This window comes from Meleagris gallopavo, chromosome 23 (assembly GCF_905368555.1).
Source record: "Meleagris gallopavo chromosome 23, MGAL_WU_HG_1.1, whole genome shotgun sequence".
Classification (NCBI taxonomy): Eukaryota; Metazoa; Chordata; class Aves; order Galliformes; family Phasianidae; genus Meleagris; species Meleagris gallopavo.
In genome coordinates, this window is record NC_139426.1 from 390,062 (window position 1) to 414,592 (window position 24,531).

General features: G+C 47.3%; 1 protein-coding gene across 11 annotated transcripts in view; it reads right to left on the minus strand.

Annotated features, from left to right (window-relative positions):
• The window catches only part of CAMTA1 (calmodulin binding transcription activator 1), a 227,757-nt gene that overhangs the window by 75,174 nt on the left and 128,052 nt on the right, over positions 1-24,531 (minus strand). For 10 of the 11 annotated variants that reach the window (XM_085242255.1, XM_085242251.1, XM_085242252.1 and 7 more), the window contains one exon: positions 11,607-11,678. The exons of the other annotated variant lie outside the window; for it this stretch is intronic. In XM_085242255.1, coding sequence (XP_085098381.1) covers positions 11,607-11,678 — 72 coding nt within the window. The remainder of the gene's footprint in view (positions 1-11,606; positions 11,679-24,531) is intronic. 11 annotated transcript variants of the gene reach the window in all.

Below are 24,531 nucleotides of genomic sequence, written 5' to 3' on the forward strand. Positions count from 1 at the left end.
CCGAGACACGAAATAGGCTGGAAAAGACCTTCGAGATCATCGAATCCACAATGTCCTAAACAGAATTTTGTAAACTTATGATTATACAGAAGTTCAAGACAAAGTGGAACACAACAGGTTCCCAACCCAACACAACCCAACTCAACAGAAGCATCTCCCGTGCAGAGTACAAACCAGTGAGCTGCAATCACAGGCTTATTCCTACTAGAGTGTAAAATTAGTAACATTAAAACATTGCGATAATCTCATGCTAATCACGCATCTAGTAAATAATTAGCTGTGAACACATTTCTCACATTGGGTTGTAAATTTCAGCAAGGCTTTAAGCCTTAAACACTGCTTCACGTGTCCATGGCCACCACTGGACATGCAGCACTGCTGTTACACAATAAACTCATTACAGAAAAGGGTAGAGGGCCAAACTCTGCATGTGCACACACACACTCATCTTCCCTTCCTTGGCTCAGATGTTACTGCCCTTAGCATCCTCTGTTCCCTTCAATTCCATCTCCAAGAATGTCCAAAAAGAAGGGAAAGAAGGCAGGAGCAAATCTCTCCTGGATGGTAGAAGTGAACTCAGAAGGAATTCAGTACAAAGTTTCAACACGCTTTCAAAGTTAATGGACAAAACATGTTTAAGGATGAGGGGATGTATAAAAAGGGCACAAAAGGCCAAAACTACCACCAGACCAGACTCATAACAGAGACAGAAAGCAACAGACGTTTCTCTCCTAATTTACTCCTTCAGGATCTTCTCCAGATAACATGCAACGCTGCTTGCTAACAAAGCACTTCAATCTTATTGCTGTGCGGCCCATAAATAAGCATTCCTAAGGTCAGAGACAGGAGCACGAAGAGGCAGAATGGCTCTTCTTGGGCAGGCTTTGTCTGATTTCATAAGCACCACTTTTTGTCAAAGAAAATGAGATCCGTTTCCAAGTTCTGACGTGACAATTAGCTCCTCTTTGCTGGGCCTCTTACTTGCACAGCACTGCTTTCATCTTGCCTCACACCCCAGTTCCCTGAGTCCATCAAAACTAACCTCCCTCTCACCAACAGCTTTGAATACCCAAGGTGCATTTATTTTCAAACTACAGAACCACACACAAAACACACCTAAAACAACAACGTATTTCAGCTCTTCTTCCCACTCATGCTATTTTATACTAATCCAAACAAACCTATCCCAAACTCCTCAGTGCTTCTAAGAGCTGAGCTCCAAATACCAAATCCCTAAATGCAGTTCTCACCTTCAGAGAGTTTGTCACACTGCTGGTTTTCCCGCAGCTCCATCTGCCAGACCTCTGACTCCATCAGCATGGCCTCTGTGCCAGCTGGGAGCGGTTCCCAGAGACAACTGTGGCTCACAGGCCTCTGAACAACCTGTGGAACCAAATGAAAGAAACCCGCCTTGCTGTAGCGACCCTGCTTGGCCACGAGCACATCTGAGAGCTGTTGTTGGTCCACTGAGACAGAACGTTTGGGAACTGATGCTTTAGAGATGGTTTTCCAGTTCTCCATCCCGTGAAACACAGACGCACCGGCACAGCTGCCCACGGAGAAAGTGGAATCCCCAGACCTGGAGGAGCGCAATGCGGAGATGGGGCACGTGGGGATGTGGTCAGTGGGGACGGGGGGTTGGGCTGGGGATCTTGGAGGTCTTTCCCAACCTTAATGATTCTACACAAAGGTGCACAACGTGAGGCCAACGCACCGCCTCAGACTGAAAGCTGCCTGAAGTACGAACCAAGCGCACGCTATCAGAAAGTGTTTACACACAGATTTCCACTTTGATGACACAGTGTAGAGAGAGACACTTTCAAAGTAAGATGCTTTCCTGTTGTGCTGTGTCTTAGTTATAATATTCTTGCAAAGAACTTTTTCCTGCTGCGGGAACAAGCTCCGTAATGAAAGGAATTTATTAGAAAGAAACGTAAAATATGCTATTAGTTAACGAGGCAGTGCAGGTGTGCTCAGGAAAGAGTTTGAGCTCTGTGGACACTGAAGGGAGCTAGATGAAGGGTTGGTTAGCTGCAGCAGAACAGCCCTGTATTGCTGCACAGCCAGAAGCGTGCTGTCATTGCACACCATGCGCGGAACAGCGCGGTGCACTCGGATTTGAATTCAGAGAAGTACTGAGGAGCACCTGGGAAAGAGGTGGCACAAATCAGCTCCTGCGGTAACTCAACGTGACTTCTAAAACCAAAGCGGTTCTCAGTGCACTTCTGCTCCCTGAAAGGAAACCTGATGGTCAGAATTAACACAGGATGACAGCATTAGGGTTAAAACGTGTTACAGGCAGCAAAATCAAAGTTTAGAGAGAGACTTGCTTGATGCCGAAAATCAAACCCACACGGAAGGAGAGCTCCTGGGAGGAGCCCTGTCCTTCTGGTGCACCGCTGTGCTGCTGGGAGCCAGCACCCCTCGCATGCTGAAACGCCATAGAAGACATACTGAGCTGCAGCCCAACTTGCAGAATCTGTGTTCCTCCTTCACCATTTGACTGCAGGTACAGCACTGTTGCTGGGTTGATGAGAATGTTTGAATTATGGGCATGAAGACATATTCACAGTCCTGTGACGGCTGCATATAGCACAGTGACACAAACAGACACTTTTTGGTTTTCTTTTAACACAAGTGTTTGCAGCACTGCACAAAGGTATTCTCAATTCACCTCTTGGCTTATTTGCTGACATGCAGCAAATTCTCTGAGTGAATGCTGTGCAAGGCGCCGAAAGGAAGTTGGTGGCATCTCAGGGACACAAGAAATCCTATAGGTGATATATATTAAAAGACCCTTAGGCATGCAGGTAATGCTGGCGGTACATCCTGTGCTGTGTGTTTTCAGTCTGTTCTGCAGAGAGTGGAAACCTTTATGGACAGTGGTTATGGTGTAGGCCAGGCACCCCCTGCAAGCAAGAGTGGCACTTAGAACTCGTACTGCTTCTGCTGTGCTGGTGGCTCTGATCCGACTGAAGCCATGAGGGGATCTGTTAGATTCTACCCTTACGAAGGTCGCACCCCTCAGCACACAGAATGGGAAGAATTAAAGTAGTGGAGGTGGCCAAGAATGAGGCGTTCTCTGCCTTTCAAGTGATTCACTTTGAAATCAAGAGACAGCGCAGCCAAAGATTGATTCTTAATATCACTGCATGTGATATTAAGATCCGTGTAAAACGAATGCATGCAAACCAACCCTCTGTGTAGCTGAGATCCAGCTCCTACATTCTGAGTCCCAGCATACAGCAAATTTTTATGGCTAAGTCATAAACCTCTGAAAAATGAGGTTTATAATAGAAACTCTGACACCCTCTAAAATATAGCAGCACTATTGGGTGCTGCTGTAATATGGTCCTAATTTATAAAGCACTGAGGGATCCTGTTCCATTTTGAAACTTACAGACAGTAATCTGCAAAAAGAGTAAACTACAAGGAAAAATGGTCACGGTGCCCATGAGCTATGGCCCCTCGTCCATCTAACAATCCAAAAATCAAATAGGATGCCACAATATTTAGGCCGTGCACTGAATCCCGGACTGTCACAAAATAAAAACATGGCGCATCACCGGACGTGGATGTATTTCATAAAGCCGTGCGCCACTTCATCTGCCTTGGGGCAGTATTTCTAGAGTGAGAATTTGATATAAGAGCACTAGAAGAAGAGAAAAAAAGCACAGTGAAACACAACCCCAAACCTCCGGTTTTGCTTTGACATAATAGATGTTTTTGCAAGAGGGCTTCAATGTACTCCCGTTTAAATTGAAAAAAAGTGGCTAAGAAAGCAGATTGTTTACTCACAGGAGACAAAAGTTTATCACTAAACATTACGAAAAAGCTTTCAGTGTTCTGAGCCTCCAGCTCTGTGTAAAAACGTATTGAAAAAACAATAATTCACAGAGGCAGCGCTCCGTCTCACCGCTCAGAATCCGCTTTTCTGCAGCCTGCTGGGCCAGAAACTTGTTAGGAACCTTTGCCGTGACCCCTGAAATGCTGAACACAGACTGCAGCCCTCAGAGTTACGTTTGGAGGCTGCTCACCCGGTGCTTTTCGGTCACCGCTCCCCCCGGACACCTTTCTCTGCACTCCCACCTCTCCCAGCACTGCAGCAGTTCTGCTCCAAATCCGGTTACAGAAGGACGGCTGTCCTGCTCCTTCCTTTGGGGCCTGAAGACCGAATTCCCACTGCGCTGCCACAGCCATCACTTGTGGGTTAATGACGTAGTGCCTGCTTCCAAGCGTGGAAACAAATGGGAATCTTTTGGCAGAGCTGGAAATATCATTTCTTCCCATCACCTCCAAGTTGGCTCGTCCCAAATGCTGGGGCTGTTCCACTTCCTCACGCTGAAGACATGTTATTCCACAGAAAGAAATAACACTTCAGCAGCTCAGAGCTGTCAAGTTCAGACAAACTTCCATCGCGGCCATCCCAGATCCCTTTCATACTTCCCCTAAGTAGTCTCCTTTCGCAAGCTCGGCATCAAAGGAAAATAAATCCCAATTTATTGCACTCTCCTTACAAAAACTGCATCACGGTATACTCGCATTAAATCAAGCTCCCCATGTTCCTGTCAGCTCCATCACCGCCCACCAGCATGGCAACGTACCGCAGGCCTACCAGCTCCACACCAGCAAGCCGTAAGCCCTCTGCTCTCTTCATTAACAACAAGCAGTGATGCGCTTGCTTAAAAAGCCAACAAGCAAAGCTTCCAGCAGCACCGCACAGCTGTGCTTCCCCCAAACCTCCCTGGCAGGGGCTGAAGAACCGCGGTGCAAAGATCGGGGCGAGAGGCGCTGATGACTTCGCTCTTCATAACCTGTTAGCAGGCTAACGAGGGCATCTGCAGAAGGAATAGGCACTAAAACTGAAACCAGATACAAAATAAATATTCCAGAGTTGGATTCCTTAAAAAAAGATTCTGCTGAGCTATAGTTCCACATCAAATTTTTATTGAATACATTTTCTACTGAGAATTTGTGCACTAAAACCAGTCAAAATCATACGAGAGGGGCATAAATTTCACGTACAGTTTTCTCTGCAAATATCCTTCTCGAGAAAGAGCAAAAGCACTTTTTAATCAAATCCATTCCATCGCCTCTCCTCCCTTTCCCTGCAACACGAGATGGAAACGGAGCCTCGTGCAGCTCTGGTCACCGAAGCACCAGAGGCAGCACTGAGACAAAGGCACTGCTGAAGGTCACAGCAGGGGATGGGTTGGTTTATTCATCACCATGCCGAAGGATGGTGCTTCAGCCCATCTCACACACAGTGCAGCCGCACGCTGGGAGGAAGGGCATCACTGCTCCCATCCCAACCTCACCACAATCCACGCAGCTCCAGGAAGGCGCTGCGAAGTCACTGCTGCTTCTTTCCTCAAGCTCAGAGCTGCCCTCCCAACACCAACAGCCCACACACTGGACTGCAGATTTCACGCTTTGTCACGGGTTGCAGATTTCCTGATTGGCCATTCCACAAACCCAGCTCAAGTCCTGGGGACGGCTGTGCGTCTTTCAGCACAACGATGGATCCCTCTTGGCGTGCAAAGACTCTTCTCCAGAGTGACATCACACCCCAGAAAAGCTGTTCTAGATAGCTGCTTCTAGCAGCTTCCCAGCATCTATCAAATGTTCTTCTTGTCCTCTTCCACCACGAGGTGAACTCAGGAAAAAATGTGTTTTTCTCAAACGCACCCAGATTTATCAGCAGCATGCAAATATTGAAAGGGTTTAAAACAAACTGCCTTTCAGGACTCAAACGGGCCTCAGCTGCTGTGCTGCCCCACATGTCCTGGGTTCCCCGGGATGTGCAGCATGTGGGCTCCCAAGAAGAAAATTATGCTGAAGAAAAGGACAACGAATGGCAGTTAGGACACGAGATCCTTTAATAATTATAACTAGTTAATCAGAGTGCCTCGCTGCACAGGTGGCAGGTTACACCACATCTCTACTGTATTCTTCTACAAAGAGAGGAGCACTGCTGTACAATCAGGAGCTCATGCTATGAAATGTATGGCTTCTTACACCGACGCTGCTCTATTACAGAAAGCCCAGTGCAGCTACATTACCTCCAAAGAAACAATCCACATAAGTGACCTTGAAAGCTGTTGCATTCATTCTTCTTTCTGCATATTTTTGTGATGGATTTAATGTTCAATAAAATTGAAAGAATAACAGCTTTTCAGGCTCAAGCTATTTGTGCAAGTGCCAAGCTCTGCAGAAAGAGTTCAGAGCTGATTTCTGTACCTTACTCAACCCATTCACATCAAACCTGATGTAGTGGCTCCATTCTCTTTCGTGTAGGCTGAGAAGGGGATTTATTTTCCACCTGAATTCCTTTTCCTTCCAGTTTTCATATGACATATGTAAGGCAAATTCCTAGCAGGACAGATGCAACTTTTCAGTTTGCCATCCTTGGGTGGTGGTGGGTTTTTAATTTTGTGTTTTTCTCTTTCTTTCTTTCTGTCTCTAAAAAAAAGAAAGCCTGAGCTGAACAAAACCCGACTGATGCATTTCAGGAAAGTAGCAATTCTCCAATGTATTAAATATCAAACATGGATACCATAATGTCTTCACAATTCACCAAAGACCTCACACGCACCTCTGCACTGGAACACGGAGGTTTATGCATGTGGTGACATTCAGCGCTACAGACACTGGTGTTGAGTCTTAAATCCCTAAAGACGACACAGATGGAGGCTACGAGGAGAAACAAATGCAAACAGTGTGATTACTGAGCACCTGATGTGTGGCAGAGGGCAGGAAGAGATTAGATAGTGATGGAGGCAGAGTGCTGCACGCCCCTAGCGAGTCCCGGACATTGCAGCAGAGCCAGCCCAGCGCCATGCCGGAGCCCTGCCTGCGTGAGCAGGAGTTCTGAGGGTCAGAGCCTGGAGCAGGTGACTGAAGGTGGTCACTGATCAGAAGAGAGGTGGACAGACACTCCTTCAGAAACAAAAGATGATTTTGAGAATGAAAGCAGCCTAGGTAATGACAGGGGAGTTCATGCAGGCAGAAGAGCAGCATCAAGACTGCAGGTTTACCTGGAACGCTTGGAAAAGAGTGCCTGAGCAGACAGAATGCTAAAGGAGGGGACTCGCAGCAGGGCCCAACACCACATATTAAAAGAGCAAAAACATCCTGTGTAAGATTGAGAGACCTTCCCTGTACCCACCCAAAAAAGTGCTTCAAATCTCTAAACTCAGATCGAAATTTGCTTCGCTATGGAACTTCCAAGCTCACCCTCACAAAGCTTTTGCAGTGATGGTGAAACTTCAGTTGACAGTTTAACACGTTCCTGGCACCTGCAAATCTCATAATTGACCAGGGAATACGAGATGAGATCAACACATCGCTGCATCCCTTCTGTAAGGCCGAGCCTCCTACACCAGCAAACAGCTCTGCTAATGCAAGGTGCGTAATTTAATAAGCCATTAACTCAAACCTGAGGTGAAGTAAATTCAGCCCATTATACATTCCAAAATAGTATTAGAATTCAATTTAAGTGTCCAAAAAAGCCTAATCCTCAGAATACAGAGAATGTTAATCAGCGACTTGGAGTTGGTGGTTTGATTTAATTTCCTGCTGTGCTGTCGCATGGTTGTGATCCCTGCAGTGAGGATTTCTTGGTGGTAACCCACGGGTCTGAGCACACACAGCCCTGCTGGGACCTCCTGGGTGAGCAGTGGGACTGCCCAGAGAGCTGCAGGTGCCACATGCCTGGAGATGCCCCAGGCCACAGATGGGCCCTGGGCAGCTCGAGCTGCTGGAGGGCACCCAGCCCACAGCCTTGCGTTGGAACTGGGTGGGCTTTAAGGTCGCCTCCAACCTACGCCATCCTATGGCTCTGTAACACCCCAGCAGGGATCCCAAGCATCCCTGAAACGCCGGTTTGTTGTTTTTGTAACCACAGGAGTAAAATACAGCCCTGGTAATGCAGGCACTGCGGGAAGGAGCTGCTGGGAGCAGGCAGAGAGCAGCGGTTTGCATACGGGCTGTGCCACGCTGGTGCCGTGCTGCCCGAAGGATGCACAAAGCACTGCCTGGTAACACAGCTGGCACGGCATGCTGCTCTCCCCCTGCATTACTGCACCAACAGCACATGGCAGGATTACAGCAACCATAAAGTGACGGATCCGCCACTTTCAATCCCCCCAAGTCAGATGTAAAGTGCAAATGGTGCATCATTTTCACAAAGAGCCAAAAGCATAAAACCTGCTTTCCATTTCTGCAGCAGTCGGCCATGTTTTGGACTTTGTTATGTCGCCCCTATAATAACTCCTCCTGATTAGCAACCAAAGCACGTCCCAGAGCAGTTTGGGAAATGCATCTCTTCTATAAATGACAACAGATTATTTAAGCAACAGCTAAAGCACTCCGACTGCTTTTTCCTTTGCTTGCATTACTGTCAGTCTTCTCGTATATCTCAAGAATGAGCCCAGGATTTTCTTTAAAATGGTGGAGAGCAATACAAAAATAGCAGAGTACTAATCTAAAATAAAGTCATACGTTTGAAATAGTTGGAAATTGTTTTTTAATCACTGCCATTCTTCTTCTGGAATATAATCTGCTGGCCATACGTTTTGCTTTTCTATCCAATTTCTAAGGAAAATGCAGCAAGTGTGTTAATAAATAATTTATAAAAACATTACAAGAGATAAAGCACTCCTGCTAACCCGTTTCCAGCCTCTTCAACACCAGTTCATTTGTAATCCTCTCCTTCCCTTTTTGCTGGAAGATTGGAAGAAGGTTATTCCTGCATTTCTGCACAGCCCCACTCTACTCAACCTGTAGGTGTCAAAGCACATCTTGGTTCTGAAGGCATCCAGACTGATAAAAGGGTGCAGACCGATCTGAGTTGCAAGTTCAATTTTATATGCTATAGATTTTTGTCACAAAAAACGTTTTTCACCCCAAAGGGAGGGCTCACAAGTGCTGCTCCTTCAGTGCTCTGTCCTTCCTCTAATGACGGAGGAACAGCTTTGTTCTTAAAGAGGGGAAGGAGCTCACAGAAGACAGCTTGTGATGAGTTCTGCCAGATGGAACTCAATTTTAGTGAAGGCAAGGACCCTATAGGAAGTAAAATATGAAGGAGGAAAAGTAAAGCAAAAATAGCCTTTGACTTGAATAGATCCCAAGAGTACGTGCATGTGGAAGCATCTCTGTTCACATCTGCGCTATTTAAAAGGCTGAAGGTGGGCTTCAATGGATACAGATCCCCTAAAGTATGTCCACATCCACCTCTTCAAGTAGAAGATGTTGGCACAGAGCTGGCCCTCGGGGTGCCCACCAGCCCCACATCCCAGATGTCAGAACAGGCACTGAGTGCCCGATGCCCACCGTTCTCCTTCAGCACCGCAGCACCTCCATGTGCCACGAGCATCAGTGCTTCACCACCATCATTTCTATTGTACCCAAATAAAAAAGAACTATCACTGAGCAAGAAGTCTGAGGATTTTTAGGAGATTGCAATATTTCTAATACACGTTTTAAAAGGCCCGACTCTTCAAACTATCCCAGGGCAGTGGGAGCTGAGCAGAGGATGTCCTGATCTGCTGGCCGTGCTCTGCCAAGGACAGGACAGGACATGACGGGTCATAACAAACCACGCCAACTGCTGGCATCACTCCTGCCCCACTGCCCCACTGCACAAGAGCAGAGCTGTGAGCAGGCAGAGCTGCTGCCAGCAGCCATCGCGCACAGCGGCTGCTCCAGGAGCCTGGCATTGGATCCATCTGAGATTCCTGGGGTGCCAATTACCACGCGCAGAAGGGAACTCTGCATTTGGTATTCAGCTGTGCCAGTGTTTGAAAATAGACTCTCTCTGAGAATCCACATTTTTTCTGCGTTAGTCATTATGGGTACAAACGTTTTTCTTTCCCAGCAACAGAAAATCTGGTGCTGTTTGGAAGGACTGCTCCTAGCTGTGCCCCGCAGCACTGCCATGTGCTGAGCCCTTCCAGGAGGTGGGGGGCTGCCACAGAGCTGAGCAGAAGCACTGTGCAGACCTTAGAAAAACATCATCTGTTGTTCGCTCTTCTCTCTCCGGCTGCATAACCTTGAGAGCGTGACTGAAGGATGTCCACTTAGCCTGGAAGACGCATTCATGAATCACAGGCTCGCGTTCCTCACACAGCAGAGAGGCAACGTGTCCTTGTTGCTAAATAAAAACACACTGCACTCACAACCAAACATCCTGCGCAAATGGGCTCACAAGGAACGCACTTCCAGGTCCGCCCATCTCAATCGCGATCAGTTACCAGAGCACAGAACACGGCCTCAGTGCTGAACATGGAAGAGCCAGACCCCAGGATACAGGCAAGATCCTCTGATACTGCAGTGCAAGCAATTACATACAGAGGTGCTAATTGTCTGCTGTTCTACCCAGGGCCTTCAGCAGGGACAGCCGGGAGAAGCGCTGTGCCGCACCGCGCCCTGCAGCTGGGGATGAATTTAGAATATCCTCTGAATTCTCGTGTCACGTCATCCATCACCAGCAGACAGACGCTAAATAATAAAACAAACAGCTGTCTGCTGCCCAAGGCAAACTGGACTCTAAGTTTAGAGATTTTGTTCAGTTCAGTGTGCTGAACTGTGAACTTTTAACAGCTTCTTTAGTCGTGCCTTTGCATAGCTCCCCATCTCACTGCCTGCTCCATCCAACCACAGGTCAGGTCAGGAACCCGCAGGTGGTGGGGAAAAGCTGCTGCTGCTGCAAAAAAGGGCCTTGAAGGGGTGGATTCAGCGTAGCTGCGCCCTGCTTTCAGCAATCACACAGCACTGCTTCCCTCCGTGGAGGTAAAATACCACTCCGACTGCAGCAGGAAAAAGGATGCACATAAGAGGACAGTGATGCTGTGTGCAGAGCTCCTTTGGGGACTCCACAGCACAGCCACCATCACAGTGTTGTGGGAGGTCCTTTCATGCAGCAGGCAGCAACAGCTCTATTTTAACATGGAAGCGTGATTGCAAATCAAGGGGAAAACACAGGGATATTTTCCATTTTGCTTCCGCTTGTAACCAACGGTAAGGATCAGCACAGGGAGCTGAGCACACCTTCAGCTTCAGCCCACCCCAGGCAGAGAGCAGCCAAGGGATCCCTGAACACACCAGCACATCCCAGGGCCTGCACTGCACACTGCAGAGCTCAGAAGGCTGGAAGGGCTTTGCTCTGCCCACAGCAGTGAGGACAAAAGTCAGTGAGTAACTCGACAGGACTCCTCCACACCAAGCACTGTGCCGCCCGTTCCTGACGGAGCCATCAGGTTCACACAGAATTCACACAGTCCCCAGTGCTGCTTTCTCTCCCCACAGCTCTGCACACGCACACACAGCAGCTGGCTTCCCGAGTCCTGCTGCATGGCTGGCTCCAAAATGGAAAAGCACAACTAAAAACCTGGAAAAGGTCTCATTTCAGCTGACCCTGTTTAGGATACACATAAGCTGGCAGCAGCTCAGTATTTGCTAGAAATTTATCTAGAAAAAGGAGAGACGTACCGCCTTAAGGAAATCCATATCACCTGCAGACAAGAAAATCCCCAAACCATCCAACGCCCAGCCATGCAGCTTCACTTGGAACAATAGCAGGAGGAAGGAATCCAGCATCATCCTACCTGAAGAAGCCAGTAGCACCTTCTGTGAAACGTGGGGATGATGGAGGAATGGACGTAACAGCCGTACAAGCACTAAGGACAGAAACAGAGAAAGCAGAGACAGGGTTAGGGAAGGAAATCGTTATTTGGGCTCACGATGAGCAGGTTTACGAGGCAGCACCCAGAACAGGAAGGAGAGAACGGCATCTGCTGTCACGCCAGTATGTGCTGCAGTCACTCCAGGGCTTCCGCTCTGCTGGTAGAACAGAATGGCAGCTCACATCAAGCCAAAATTATAGGAGAATACATTTTGAACACTGCTACAGGTTAAAGACCCAACAGACAGACTTTACACGTCTCTCTGGTTTATATACAGGTATAAACCCCAGCTGCTGACCCCCAGATCATTCTCAGCCCTTGTGCCAGTGCTGAGAGCAGTGGTGGAGCCCTCCCAGCTCTCTGCAGTCCCACTCCAGGCAGAGAAACCACCTGGCACCCGATCTGGGACAGGGCAGAACAAACAGGGTCTGCCTGCACTGCATCCAAACAACTCAACACCCTTCTTTTAATGCAACAACCCAGCACTTCTTGGCATATCACCCAGCTATGTGAAAAGAGAGGGCGTGTAAACCCTGCCCACTGCTTCATGCAGGAAAATAAGAAAAAGAATAAGAAAAAAATGCATTATGTTAAATGAACTTTGCTTGCCCAAAAGGAGTAAGGGTAAAGAATTCCTTCTGTAGCAAAATCAAATTTCCAGCGTGTTAAAATCCTAAAACAGCACTGTCAGGTGGAAGCTGTGCCCGTTACAAAACCACACTGAACCATTATTAATTTAAAGGATCCCAGTACAGTTCCTGTTCACAAAATAAGTTTATTGCTAAGAAAGCAATATTATTTTCTGACTCCATTGGCTTTTAATATGCAGGGATGGGGACAGGTGTGCGCATGATCACATACTCCCCTTTGCCAAAGGTGATTAGTTTTCCTTGAATGTAGTGGTTTATGCATGCCAGGATTCTGCAATTACAGAAGGAAAAAAGAACCCGAGGGGGATTTTGCCCGCAATCCCACATCCTTAAGTAACTGCCCTTCCTTGAACACCTCCAGGGACGGTGACCCCACTGTGCATCACCTCTGTGTCAGACAAGAAATTGCCCCCAGTACCCAACCTGAACCTCCCCGGCAGCACCAGGGTGCCCCACAGGGCGGCATAATGGGGTGCTGCCCTCAGGTGCGTGGGTAAAGGCACGAACAAGATCAGCACCTGCAAGGTCAGCTTGAATATTAAGGGTGTTGAGGTCTGCCAGCTTTTATCACAGAGCTACTTCAAAAATATAGATGCTGAAGATTAACAGCATTTTAAAATAAGTCAAAGGTATATTTCACATGTAAGAAAAAAGAAAAACCAGGAAGGAAAAAAGAGGGGAAAAAAAGAATTCAAAGAAAAGCTTAACATCTTAATCCTGCCATTCAGCATGGGCAAAAAGCAGACTGTTTGCTTAAGATAATCCCTGACAGCAATCCTTGGCTCCACCGAAGGCTGTCTGACTCAGAGCTGCCTCCCATGTTGGAAAGCAGTCTGGGAGCTGTGGGGTCACCAAGTCCCAGCAGCTTCCCAGCAAGGACCTGGCAAGCAGCACAGCTCTGGGCTTCCCAACACGTGCACGCAGTGCTGCTGCCTGCCTGACATGGAGCCCGAGGCAGGAGTTAAAGGACATCAACCTCAGGAAAAGCTGAAGTGAAACAAGTGACAGATCCCAGAAGGACAACGGCGTGCAGCGCAAGAGGAGATTTCCTCCTCGCAATGGGAGGTGCTGAGCTCGGTGCACTGCCCAGCCCTTGGGCACCTCCTCCACCCCTGGCTGCTGTGGCATGCTTAATGCTTTTAGTTAAAGGGGTCTTCAAAATGATCTCTTGCTCAAAACAGACAAAAGGGGTTTCATTAGCTGGGTCTTCTTGTTCTTTTTTTTTTTTTTTTTTTAATGGGGGAGGTAAAAAATGCCGAAGCCCGTGTGTCTGTGGCTATGTTAATGCCGGCTGGGCTCTCAGCCAACACATTAAGTGAAATCGAATTCCTGAAACCAGCTTTAATCAGCAGATTTTTAAGGTTAGAATTACTCTCTCCTCTACAAGGCTTGCCAAGGTTAATTCTGTCCTGAGCATGCTGAATTAATGGCCTGGACAGAGGAGAGCCGTTTTTCCCCAATTCTCTTTCAAAATTTACAAAATGTCTGGGAGTAAAGACAGACAATTTCTGAGCAACAGGAAGAGAGTGGGTGATGGGTGATGGGTTCCATGTTGAAAACGGAGCCCACAGGTTTGTGTCACCCCACGGGTGAGCGCCGGGCACCACAGGGCAGCTCTGGGGAGCCACAGCCACCTTCCAGGAAGGGATGTGCTTGGCTTCACAGATCGTATGGCATTCAGAGGTTTAAATCACAGCTTCGTATCCCTCCAACCCTCCGGCAGACTATAAGCAGGATGAAGGCTTTGCCCAAAAACACCATAAGGATGTTTGCTGGGAGGCAACAACCATGTGAAGCAGCCTACAGAGTAGGGATGAGCTCCATTTTGTCTCGTACCCTTCTAAAATTGACTGATAATTGAACAAGAAAGGGCTTTTTCTGGACAAAGAGGGATAGCTGGGCAATTAGAACTGCCTGCTCTTCCATTTATATGCAGTTCACGTCTTGCATTATCAAACTCCTGAAAACTGGAGAAAAAAAATCAAAGTATTAGTGGATTTTTCATCCTGAGCTCCTTAAAGTGATTGCAGCTTATTTAAAAATAATACAATAATGCTGAGGTGTTCTTCCTTAACAAGAACACCTTGGGAATGGAAGTAGGAGAGCAAGGAATCAAAAATTCAAGATGGGGTTGGTCAGGCTTTGAAATTCTTCTCCCCAGTGAGTTACACTAGTGGATATTTATATAAAAAAAAGTCTAGATTTTGTTCAGATTTTCACACTGAATTCCCAATTCCCTTAATAAGAAGCTAAATCAATCTTTAGAGAACAAACCAAGTAAGACCTGTGGCTCTAAATTATTAAAATATACTCTAGTCATTTTATGGCATAAGGCATCATTCACCTCCCAGCAGCTCAAACGCCCCACGTGCGCCCCGTCCCCGTTAGAGGGAACAGATCAGGTCCTCTGCCTGCAGGCCTACGGGGAGGCAAGGAACAGCCCTGGCTTCTCGCACAACGCTGCTGTCCTGGTGCCTCTCCTTTTCCACAGGGAATAACAGAGTTTGCAGCAGAATCTACTGCTGCCATGGAGCAGACCTCCCAGGAAAGACAAATGAGGCTTTAGCTTCATTCCTTGCATTCCAAGATAAGATACGGGTCTCCTAAATTAACTGTGGTACCTGAGCCCAATCAAGTTCTGCTCTCAACCTCAGCCTCCACATTATCTCCTCACACACGGCACAGAAAAAGTAGAACAGCAATTTAAGCCACGCACGCTGTACGTCTGAGAAATGCAGATGTAGAAGAAACAAGCTTTCTGTTGCCTTCCACTACTTTGAAACACAGGTGCACTCCAAGGGAGCACTGCCCAGCACCCAGCAGCACTGAATCTCGTGGCCATGCAGAAGTGGCACAGCTCCGGATCTCAGGCATTTGAGGACAATGCAGTGGAAGGTGTAAAGGACAGCCCAGCATCCTGAGACATCCATTCTTCCAGTCTGTAACCTGTGTGTCAGAGACAGCACTCAGCACAGTGACAAGAACTCCGCCCTGTCACTGATGCCTCCATTCTCTCTCCATATGGACACTGTTGCTACCCCACTCTTTTCCCTGACTCTCCCACATCCCAGCAGATGCTCTGCCCAATCTTCCTGAAAGCATATCTGAATTCCACACAGAACACAAACACCACGTGCAGAAGTTTGCTGGCTGCTTATCTTAACGTATTTGTTTCACACGTAGGAGCCATTTTCCCTTTGCATCTGTAACACCCGCAGCATTCTCACCTTCCTCCGGAGGGGCAGAGCGTGGTTAGAAGAGCAGGGCAGCTTTGGGCTTTATTCTGTAGGGTGAGCTGCCTATCTGCCACCGAACGAGAAAGCGGCAGGGAAAACCCTCAGCGTGTCATCTCTCCTCTCAAACAAATCCGAAGGAAGTGCCCTCTGAGATCAGGTTATCGTGTAGCAGATGGTCTTTCCTTCAGGACACGGATGCTAAAGCCACAGACACGTTCCAAATCCATTTAAACATCAGATTACACTCGCCCCTGTCAGCTGAAGGAGCTGGGAGACAGCAGCAGCTCCAGCCCGCTCCATTAATCAAAATTCAGCGAGAAAAGCCAACGTGCCGCTCTAAAATCTCCTGACTCGATGCCAGCACCCCGCACAGGGATCCTAATGCCATCAATCTTCCTTTTTCTCCCCGAGCAGCAAGATGCAGCTGGGGAGGGGGAGAGCAATGACAGAGGCTTGGCCAAAGGAGCAGAGCCAGGAGAAGATTTTTTTTTTTTTGACAACTCTCAAAATGATACCGAGTTGATGGGTGTCAAAGGGGAAACTGACCTAAGCAGCCCTTTGTGCACATCAGCCCCAGCTCAGACTTTGCAAACACGGACGTGTAGCAGCTGCTGAACCCAGCAGCTTTGCACAGCCATGCAGGAGGCAGATGGGTGACACTCCGAGAGGTTAATTTTGATCTAAAAGGAAAAAACATGTCATAACATAGGGAGGCATCCAACATTTCCTGCTCTGCCATCTCCACTGCAGCAAGTCTTCCACTAAACCACTGCTAAACGGGTTTTCTCACTACTGATCTCACAGAAGCAGAGTTGAGGTGTTCCCCCCACAACATTCCTACTTTGTGCCACTCAGCACAGTAACAGACTCTGCCAGAGCTCTCCGTGCCCCCAGGACCAGAAGCCGAGCTGCACCCCGCAGCAGCCGTGTCCATTCAGGGAGCTTTTGTCATCAAGGATTTTTCTAGTTACCTCATGACTTGTTAGGAAGCAATTCTGAAACAGTCAATATTGAACGGAGTATTTCAGTGATCCTCCAAACCTTTTCTCCCCCCTCTGTGGAATTCTGTGATCACCACAAGGACAGCAGGTTTTCTTTTCTGACTGTTATCACTACTCTTGCGATGACGTCCCTCCACCATCCCTGCCCGCGCAGCCCAGCAGCCCCCAACAGGTGATGCTTTCAGCACTTTTCTGGGTTTTCCCACTGATCACTGCTTCCTTTCGATCCCATCTTCTGACAAAGGCTGTGTCTATGTGCCACATCATTGCACGGGAGAAATGAGATATGCCAAATTGCACTATGTAACACTGAAGGAAATGATAAATTATTGTAACAATAATAATAAAGACTCAGTAGCTGCATATTTTCGTCTGCCCCAAGCACTCTTTTCTACACGTTTTCTTTATGCTGGTGGCCTGCGTGTTTTCTGGTACTATCCATTCACTATTGAATCCTCTGGCACTCACCCATTGATCTCTTACCTGCAGCTCAATAGTAAATTAAAGTCCAAGGTCAGGCCTTTTTGAGCAGGCTGTTTACATTCAGTGCAGGTCCTTGCCTCCCTCTGAGGAAGCCTGGAAGTGGACATTGGCTGCTGATCCATTCACCATTACCAGTTTTGATTGTATCAGCCAGAGGGAAAGGGCTTTGATCCTCAGGAACAGGCAGCCCAAGAAATAAGTTTCTATTTGTGCCATCTGCAGAAAGATGAGGGGAGGGGTTTCTGCAACAAAAGGTGAAAGCCCCTCCTGCAAGGTGAGGGCAGGGCGAGGGGAGCAATCGCTGCAGTGCTGAGACCCAGAGGCACCGGGTCCCGAGCCGCAGACATGGGATAAGGGCTGAGGAGCTGCATCCTTCCTCCCAGGAGGAGAGGGGAACCCAGAGCCAGCCCAAAAGCCTGAAGAGGCGACATGCTGAGATCTCAGCAGCGCCAGCCCAACACACAGATATGGGCAGCAGCGATGGGAGACATCACCGCACCTTCCTCAGACAGCAAGAAGCACGTCAGCCCCCTGACCTTCTGCGGCAGGCTGAAACAACACAGCAGCATGCTGTGCTCTACCAACTCCTTTTTTATGCTGGTAACTCTTTTAATAAGAGCTCTTTAAATATTTATGAGAAGAAAAGCATGAGGCCGGTTCAACAAGACACGATCGCTTTAATCTCGGCACGCTCTGCAGCATTCTTGCCTGACTCCAGAGACAGCAGAAACAACTTGCAGAGTCACCTAATCCCCTGAAGATTAAATTCCAGTCCTGCTGCAGTTGATGGGAATTTTGCCAACGACTTCAACGTGGTGAGAGTTTCAACATCCTTCTTTGCAAGTCACCTAAACATCCCGTGCTGTCACAACATTAAAAGCACAAGGCTCTGCCGCTCCAAAAAGGGAATATTAGACAGCATTTCTTCAAGAGCAGAATTTGATGTGCATTTTATTTGCAGAGCTGTCAATTCCAAGACAATTTTGTAGGAACCGCCTCCGCTAGCCTGCTCATTTACTGTTCAAATTGATATTAGCCACACACTGCAACTGGGTTATCCCTGAATTTTGACTGAAGCTAATCTCATAACATCTTTCTTAAATTAAATAGGAAACAAAATCCACAGCCTGGTCCTGATGCAGGATAATTGGTATGCAATCCCACGTATCTACCTGTGGTAGCTGTCTGTTCACAAATGCACATTCCTTTACAATTATGGGGATACCTTAATCTCAGCCTAATTTTACCTTTAGGGAAGCTGTACCCTGGAGCTGCCAGGAGTTAAACCCTCCAGATGCAATAGTGCAATTTGTATTCCAACAACAGGTCTAGCTGTCAACATGTTTGTCTCCTGTATCTGCCAACTCTTATTTATAATCCCATTCAGATTAATGAATGACTGTAGTTCTCATCACAAGAAATTTGATTAATCAATTTAAGTGCTTAATCACCCCAGCCCTGGTGAGAACTGTACAGAAGGGATGTTGCCTCAACATGGACAAATCTGCAAGATGTCAGAGAAAAATGTCACAGCTCCACCTCTGAAACGACTCAGGGCTGTACACGGACTCCTGGCAGGATTACATGGCTTCCAGGAGCTCACAGCTCCTTAGGGCTGCAGTCATGGTCAATTAGACACGAAACAACCTTCTGAAACCATCTCTCAGCCTGACACAAAGGACTTCGCCTTGCAACTAATTTCTTGTCACTCATTTGCCACCAAACAGTGAAACCCAAAGTCATCAAACCAATGGAGATCCCATGGTGTGCAGCAGCAGCAGCAGCTCAGGTCATTGCTCCTGTTGTCACACGAACAAAAACACGAAGCAGAGAATGAGCAACATAAGCACAACACAGCGTCCCCTAAAGCACTGCTGGAAACGTGAGAGAAATGTTGGCTGTTCAGTGCTCAACTGCACGTGTTCTCCAGCCCAGCCCTACATGGCAGCAGGTCCTTACTAACCTAATATCTGCAGCATCACCTCTGCCCCCAGGAGTCAGATGGTGGATGGGAACACGGAACAAACAGCATGCTGTCAGCTCTGCTGATGGTCAACTTAACAACGCCCTGTTAAATAGGAACCAGTGTGAGCCATTTGTAAGAACAGGGCTGGATGGAGTAAGCTTGACGTGAGACCTTGACATGACACACCATTGGCATGAGTGAGGGGTTAATAAAAGGGAAAGCAATAGGAAAGGCTGCTGTGCCCCCCCGAGACAGTGCTCTCACTGCACCCGTCCTGACACGGGATACACAAAACCCACAGCCAGAGCTCTGCAGCACAAACAGTGCAGGTCCTGCACACCACCTGGGCTCCAGCAGCCTGTGCCCTTTTTCCAGGTACGAGGATTTCTTGACTGCCACCACAAAGCTGGAAGAATTGTGAGCTGGGAAACAGTGCAGCATATTAAAGTCAGACTGAAATATGACCACAATACACAAAAGCATTTTGTATTTATTCTCTTTTAGGAATGTTATAAAGAGAATATAATGAGAATGTTGCAAATAAGTCAAGTGTTTTCTTCCTAATCCCGCAATAAAAATATGTCAAAGAAACGCTTAAAATCCTAATAGGAGAACAAAAAAATAACGGCCGAGGCCATGACAGGATTTAGCTGTGATTTTACTTGAAAGCTTTAATCATGTCTACAACATAAATGGGAAATCAGATACAAACCTGTACTACAAACATCTGCGTCGGGTGCTTCAGCTGCTGGAAGAGCTGAGACCGAATGGATTCCGAATGGATTCGGTGGAGGTTGATGAGGGTGGGGAGAAGACTGAACACTTATATCTAAGGAAACGTTGTAATAAAGAACAAAGGGTCCCTTGATTAAATTAACGTCTGAAAAAACTCAGAATGAATAAAAATACTGTTGTTGGGTTTTTGTTTTTTTTCAATGGACAGAGAAGCTTTAGAAGTCAGCACTGGGGAAAAGGGAGAGTTCAACGTTGGAGATGGATTTCAAAGGGAGGGCTGAATAATTGAACAACTCAGAGCACAGCAGTGTTATAACGAAGGCTTGGGTGGGAATAGTCAAGGGGGACAGCATCAATAGATCCACCTGACCTTGAACCTTTGGAAACCCACAGACTGTAGAGCTGCACTCCTTTCTGGGTGCTCTCAGGTGCACCGTTCAATAGAAACACCTGCAGAGATAAGGGAGAAACAAATCCCACAGGGAAGCCAAAAAGGAGCCAGGAGGGTAGGAAAGGTCACGCTGGCTTAGAGTGGAAATGTCAAATATCCAATAAATGACATCAAACACCACTTTCTGAAGCCCGCCTGCCTTCAGTGCGCCCGTAATGCAGCCAGGCTGTACTGAAGTTAGAAGTTGCTATTACCCAATGGATGTCTTTCAGCAGGAAAAAGATCATTACAGCACAGGGCCAGAAGGGAAACTGCACAAGATCTGGTGAAAAGCTGCCTGAGCCAGTATCTCTTGCACACAACAGAGAAAAGCTGCATGGGCTAAAATGATGGTGGTGGGAGAGCACAGGGCAGGGCTGCAGCAGGGACACAGACCAAACCCAACTGCTAAGTATATAAGTATCTGAAATAACTTTTGGGAGCTATGAATTACGCAGTTTTGTTGTAGATTAATTTTGTGCTAGAATGGAACAGAAGTCTTAGCCGAAATCTTTTTTCAGCAGCCACTCCTGTGCAAAATTAGCCCCAGTGTCAGCACTGACTGTACCTCTAAAATGAGGCATCCAGCTGCTTTGTGAGCCACCTAACTTCTTGGTCCTGTTCTCTACTGAGAGTATTTCTGTAAGGCCAGAAAACACTGGATTGGTGAGTCAACACTCAACACACCAAGTCCTCCCTTCATCACCTCTCAGTTCTTCACAAATGTGCCACAACGTGCAATGCAGCTCCCACTGCACATCGTGGGAAGCCCTGCAGTTTGGCACAGCTGCCTGTATGCCAGCAAGGGAGCGTTGAGGGCCAGCATCCGCTCCTCCATCACTGGAAATATTCCTTACGTCGTTCATTTAATGCATTCAGCAGCTCCTGAATTCCTAACACTCCATACTCTTTCCAATGAATCCCTTAATTGAAAAGCATTTACACAACCTAAAACAAATTACTGTGTATGCCAATACTAGATCTTTCCTTCCCAATTTAAAATCCTCAGACCTTCGCTATCACTCACACACACTGGCAGGAACCACAGGAAGCACGCATTTAAGAACGTCTTTCTGGATGAGCTGTCGTGGAAACACCAAGTTCCTATTGCTTGCAATCAACACAAATATTCTCTCCTGCCCCACAAACACCGATGCAAGATGAGTGCACCTGCAGTCTACAACCAGCAAACAGGGCAGAGTGCTTTTGACACTCCTTAAGCAGAAAAGCGTCGACGTTTTACTCTTGTTCATTTGGAATGGCAGAACAGAAAGCTCATTTGGGTGACAGGAGAGAAACGATGGTGAAGGCCTGATGCTGCAAGGGGCCCCAGGTGGGTACAGACTGCACAGCAGCACAGCTCCTGAGGCCTCTCCAGCCATCCCAGCCCATTTTATCTGCAGGATTTGGTGCCGTTTCTGCCTCGTGAAGACTTTTTTCAGGATCACAACGGCAGAATGCCAGCCCTTGAGCTCACTTCTTTCTCACAAAGCCACTGTCTGCACAGAGGAGCTTCAAACGCTTCCTGCAGTTTTCACTGACTAAAGATACAGATTAAAAGAAGATCAATACTTCCACATGTAGCTCACAGCTTTTGGACATACGCAACATTCAACAGATCAGGTTTAAGTGCTGCTTCATTTTGGTAAATAGAAATTCATTAGTCAATGGGAGAGAAGGCAAGAATACACATTCAAATACCTGCCCACTGTCAGCATAAAGTATTTCATTCGCACTGACCACATCCTGAGCTTTCCTTCAGCTGCCTACAGCCCCAAACTGAAAAGCAATATTGCCTCCGTCATCGAAACCATCTCACATTTAAAATAAAATACCCCAAAAAAATCAGGAGTAAGTTCTAGGTTGCCGGTTTCCCCAGACTGTATGCTAAAGCTACGGAAAGCATCATTAAAAGCCAGTCCCAGGAGCGGGCAGAAATCTGTTCCCTCAGCCGTCCCATTCATCACTTTTACCCAACGCGCTGCCTGCGGGTTTACAAATCACAAGGAATTTACCAAGCGGGCTTCCATAAGTAAAAGCGGACAATAAATCACCACCGTAGCAACGGCAGCCACATCACACATGCACTTCCACTTTTGTGCCAAATTTCATCATTGGTAACTGTAAAAAAAAAAAAAAAAAGTAATAAAAAGAATTAAAAATAAATCCCAAAAGAATTTCCTGGAACTGCGCTCTGCTGAGCCCCCCTTGAGCTACAGGGACATCAGGGAGCAGAGGGGGGCCGGGCAGCCACGCTCCTGTGTGGAGGAGATGAAATACAGCCAAAAGCCATTTCCTTCCCATGACTCCAACACATACGATCTACCGAAAGCCCTACAGTAACATCTGAGCATATGTGAACTGTCACTAGTTTTCTGCTTCCAGAGTCTGTTTTTATCACGCTAACAGCATGAGAAAACCATCTTTACCAAGCAGAACGAAGCGTGTTCCTCCCTGATCAGCTGTTACAAGAAACTCAGACTTCTCCCCTCTCTACCAGGGCCAAGAGTTGCGTGGCAGCGCGATTCTCGCCCCGGCATTTTGTCACCACCAAACATTGCTTTGCATGGGCTAAAGTGGCTTTAAGCACAAATCCCTGTGGACAAATGCATTTCCAGGGCACGTTCCCCCTACAAAGATGTGCAGCAGCTTCTCGTTGGCACGCAGTCACCATTCCCTTCCTAACTGCTACATCACGACAGAAAGACCAAATGCCCTACGGGAGCAATAAGCACTTCTGCACTGCACACAGGAAGCCCCGCAGATGAGGGCCATCATATCCCATTCCCTTTCCTACGCATTGCCCATTTCCCTCTGCAGTACCACCGCACAGCACCCGGACAGCCAGCAGCAAAGCAGCTCTGCAGGAAGGCACCAGGCAGCAATAGGACATCGTGGTGCAGGGGCAGCTCCCCACGTTCGGGTTGCAGCCCCAACTTCACTAGAGCTTTGCTTAACTGCTGTAGGTATCATGATGATCCCCACAGAGTTTCCTTTTCCCACCTCTGGTTCTATGGAGCACAGAGCCTGAGCGGCACAGCACTGAGGACAGAGAGGCATTAAATAATTCATCCGTTCTTTTTGCTCTCATCCCACACTGAACCTGCAGGGGCAGGAACATGGCCCACACCGGGTCAGGATTGCATTTTGCTTCAAAGAGCTTTTAAAAAGCAATGTTTTCGTTTCCATTAAGCACCAAGCTCTGACAGACGCCGGCGTTCCCCCGGGACTCGCGCTGCCGCTCTGCAGTTGTTGCTGCACCTCCTCAAACTTTTGATAGATTCTCATCTAAAATTGCAATTAACACCTTTTGCAGGTCGCCCCACAAGATTAATCTTCTGAACATAAGATTAATGAAAATGCATGCAGAAATATTTAGAAAATACTTTCTCTATTAATCTCAATCAACAGCAGATTACCAGCAGGGCAGCTAATGAAGATGTGATATCACTGAGGTGAAAGCAGACAGAACCACACTGCAGCTTCCCTGGCACTGGGGCACGATGCCTCTGACAGGAGCAGCTTTGGGTTGCTGCCACATCAACAGACAACGGGCTCTCAGGCAGTTTAAAGGCAGCCCACAAATCTCTCACTCCGCATTTTCCCCATGTCAAGAAAATGATGTTTAGTATTTATGAAGCTCAAATCAGTAGCTAGAGTTCAATTTTCTTTTTATTTGTATTGCACTCCTGAATCCATCTTTACCCAGTATCAGCCTCTGGTTTTCCAGCATCTAAAACACCACAGTCCCTGGTCCATAACAACGCTTTCCATTATGACCAAAGCCATCAGTTCCCCAACAGGGGGTCATGCAAATGGAAAGTTTCAGTTTGCAGACAACTCAACCACAGTCACTGCTTTGGTTTTGATTAGAAGTTTAGCTGTAGATGCTCCTTGTCTAGAGAACTTTTAAACAGATGCGAAATGCTAAGAGTTGTTCAAGCCAATTACATGAAGAATTGTTTCTTCATTACCTTTTTCTGCATAGTGTTAAACTTCTAAATTGGAAATTATTTTGCTGTCACCCCTCTGTGTTTACTGGTTGCAATGCTGCATTTTGGTGCGGTGTAACAATATCTATTTTGGCTTTAGCAGATGCAAACGTGTGGCCACGTACCTCTTCTGCCTTCAGGAAGGAACTCTGCTCTTACCTGACTCACTACAAAATCAATCATGATGTGTACTTAATACTCTCCTTGAAGGAAAGCAAAGCAGCAGGATGAAAAGCTAAAACCACATCCTTCGTCCTTTGTAAGGGACACAAAGCTTCATGGTGACTGCATCCTTCAAAGCTCCTTGTTCTTCCCAGGCTGAGAGCAAACAATTACAGGGAACCTGTGCTGGCT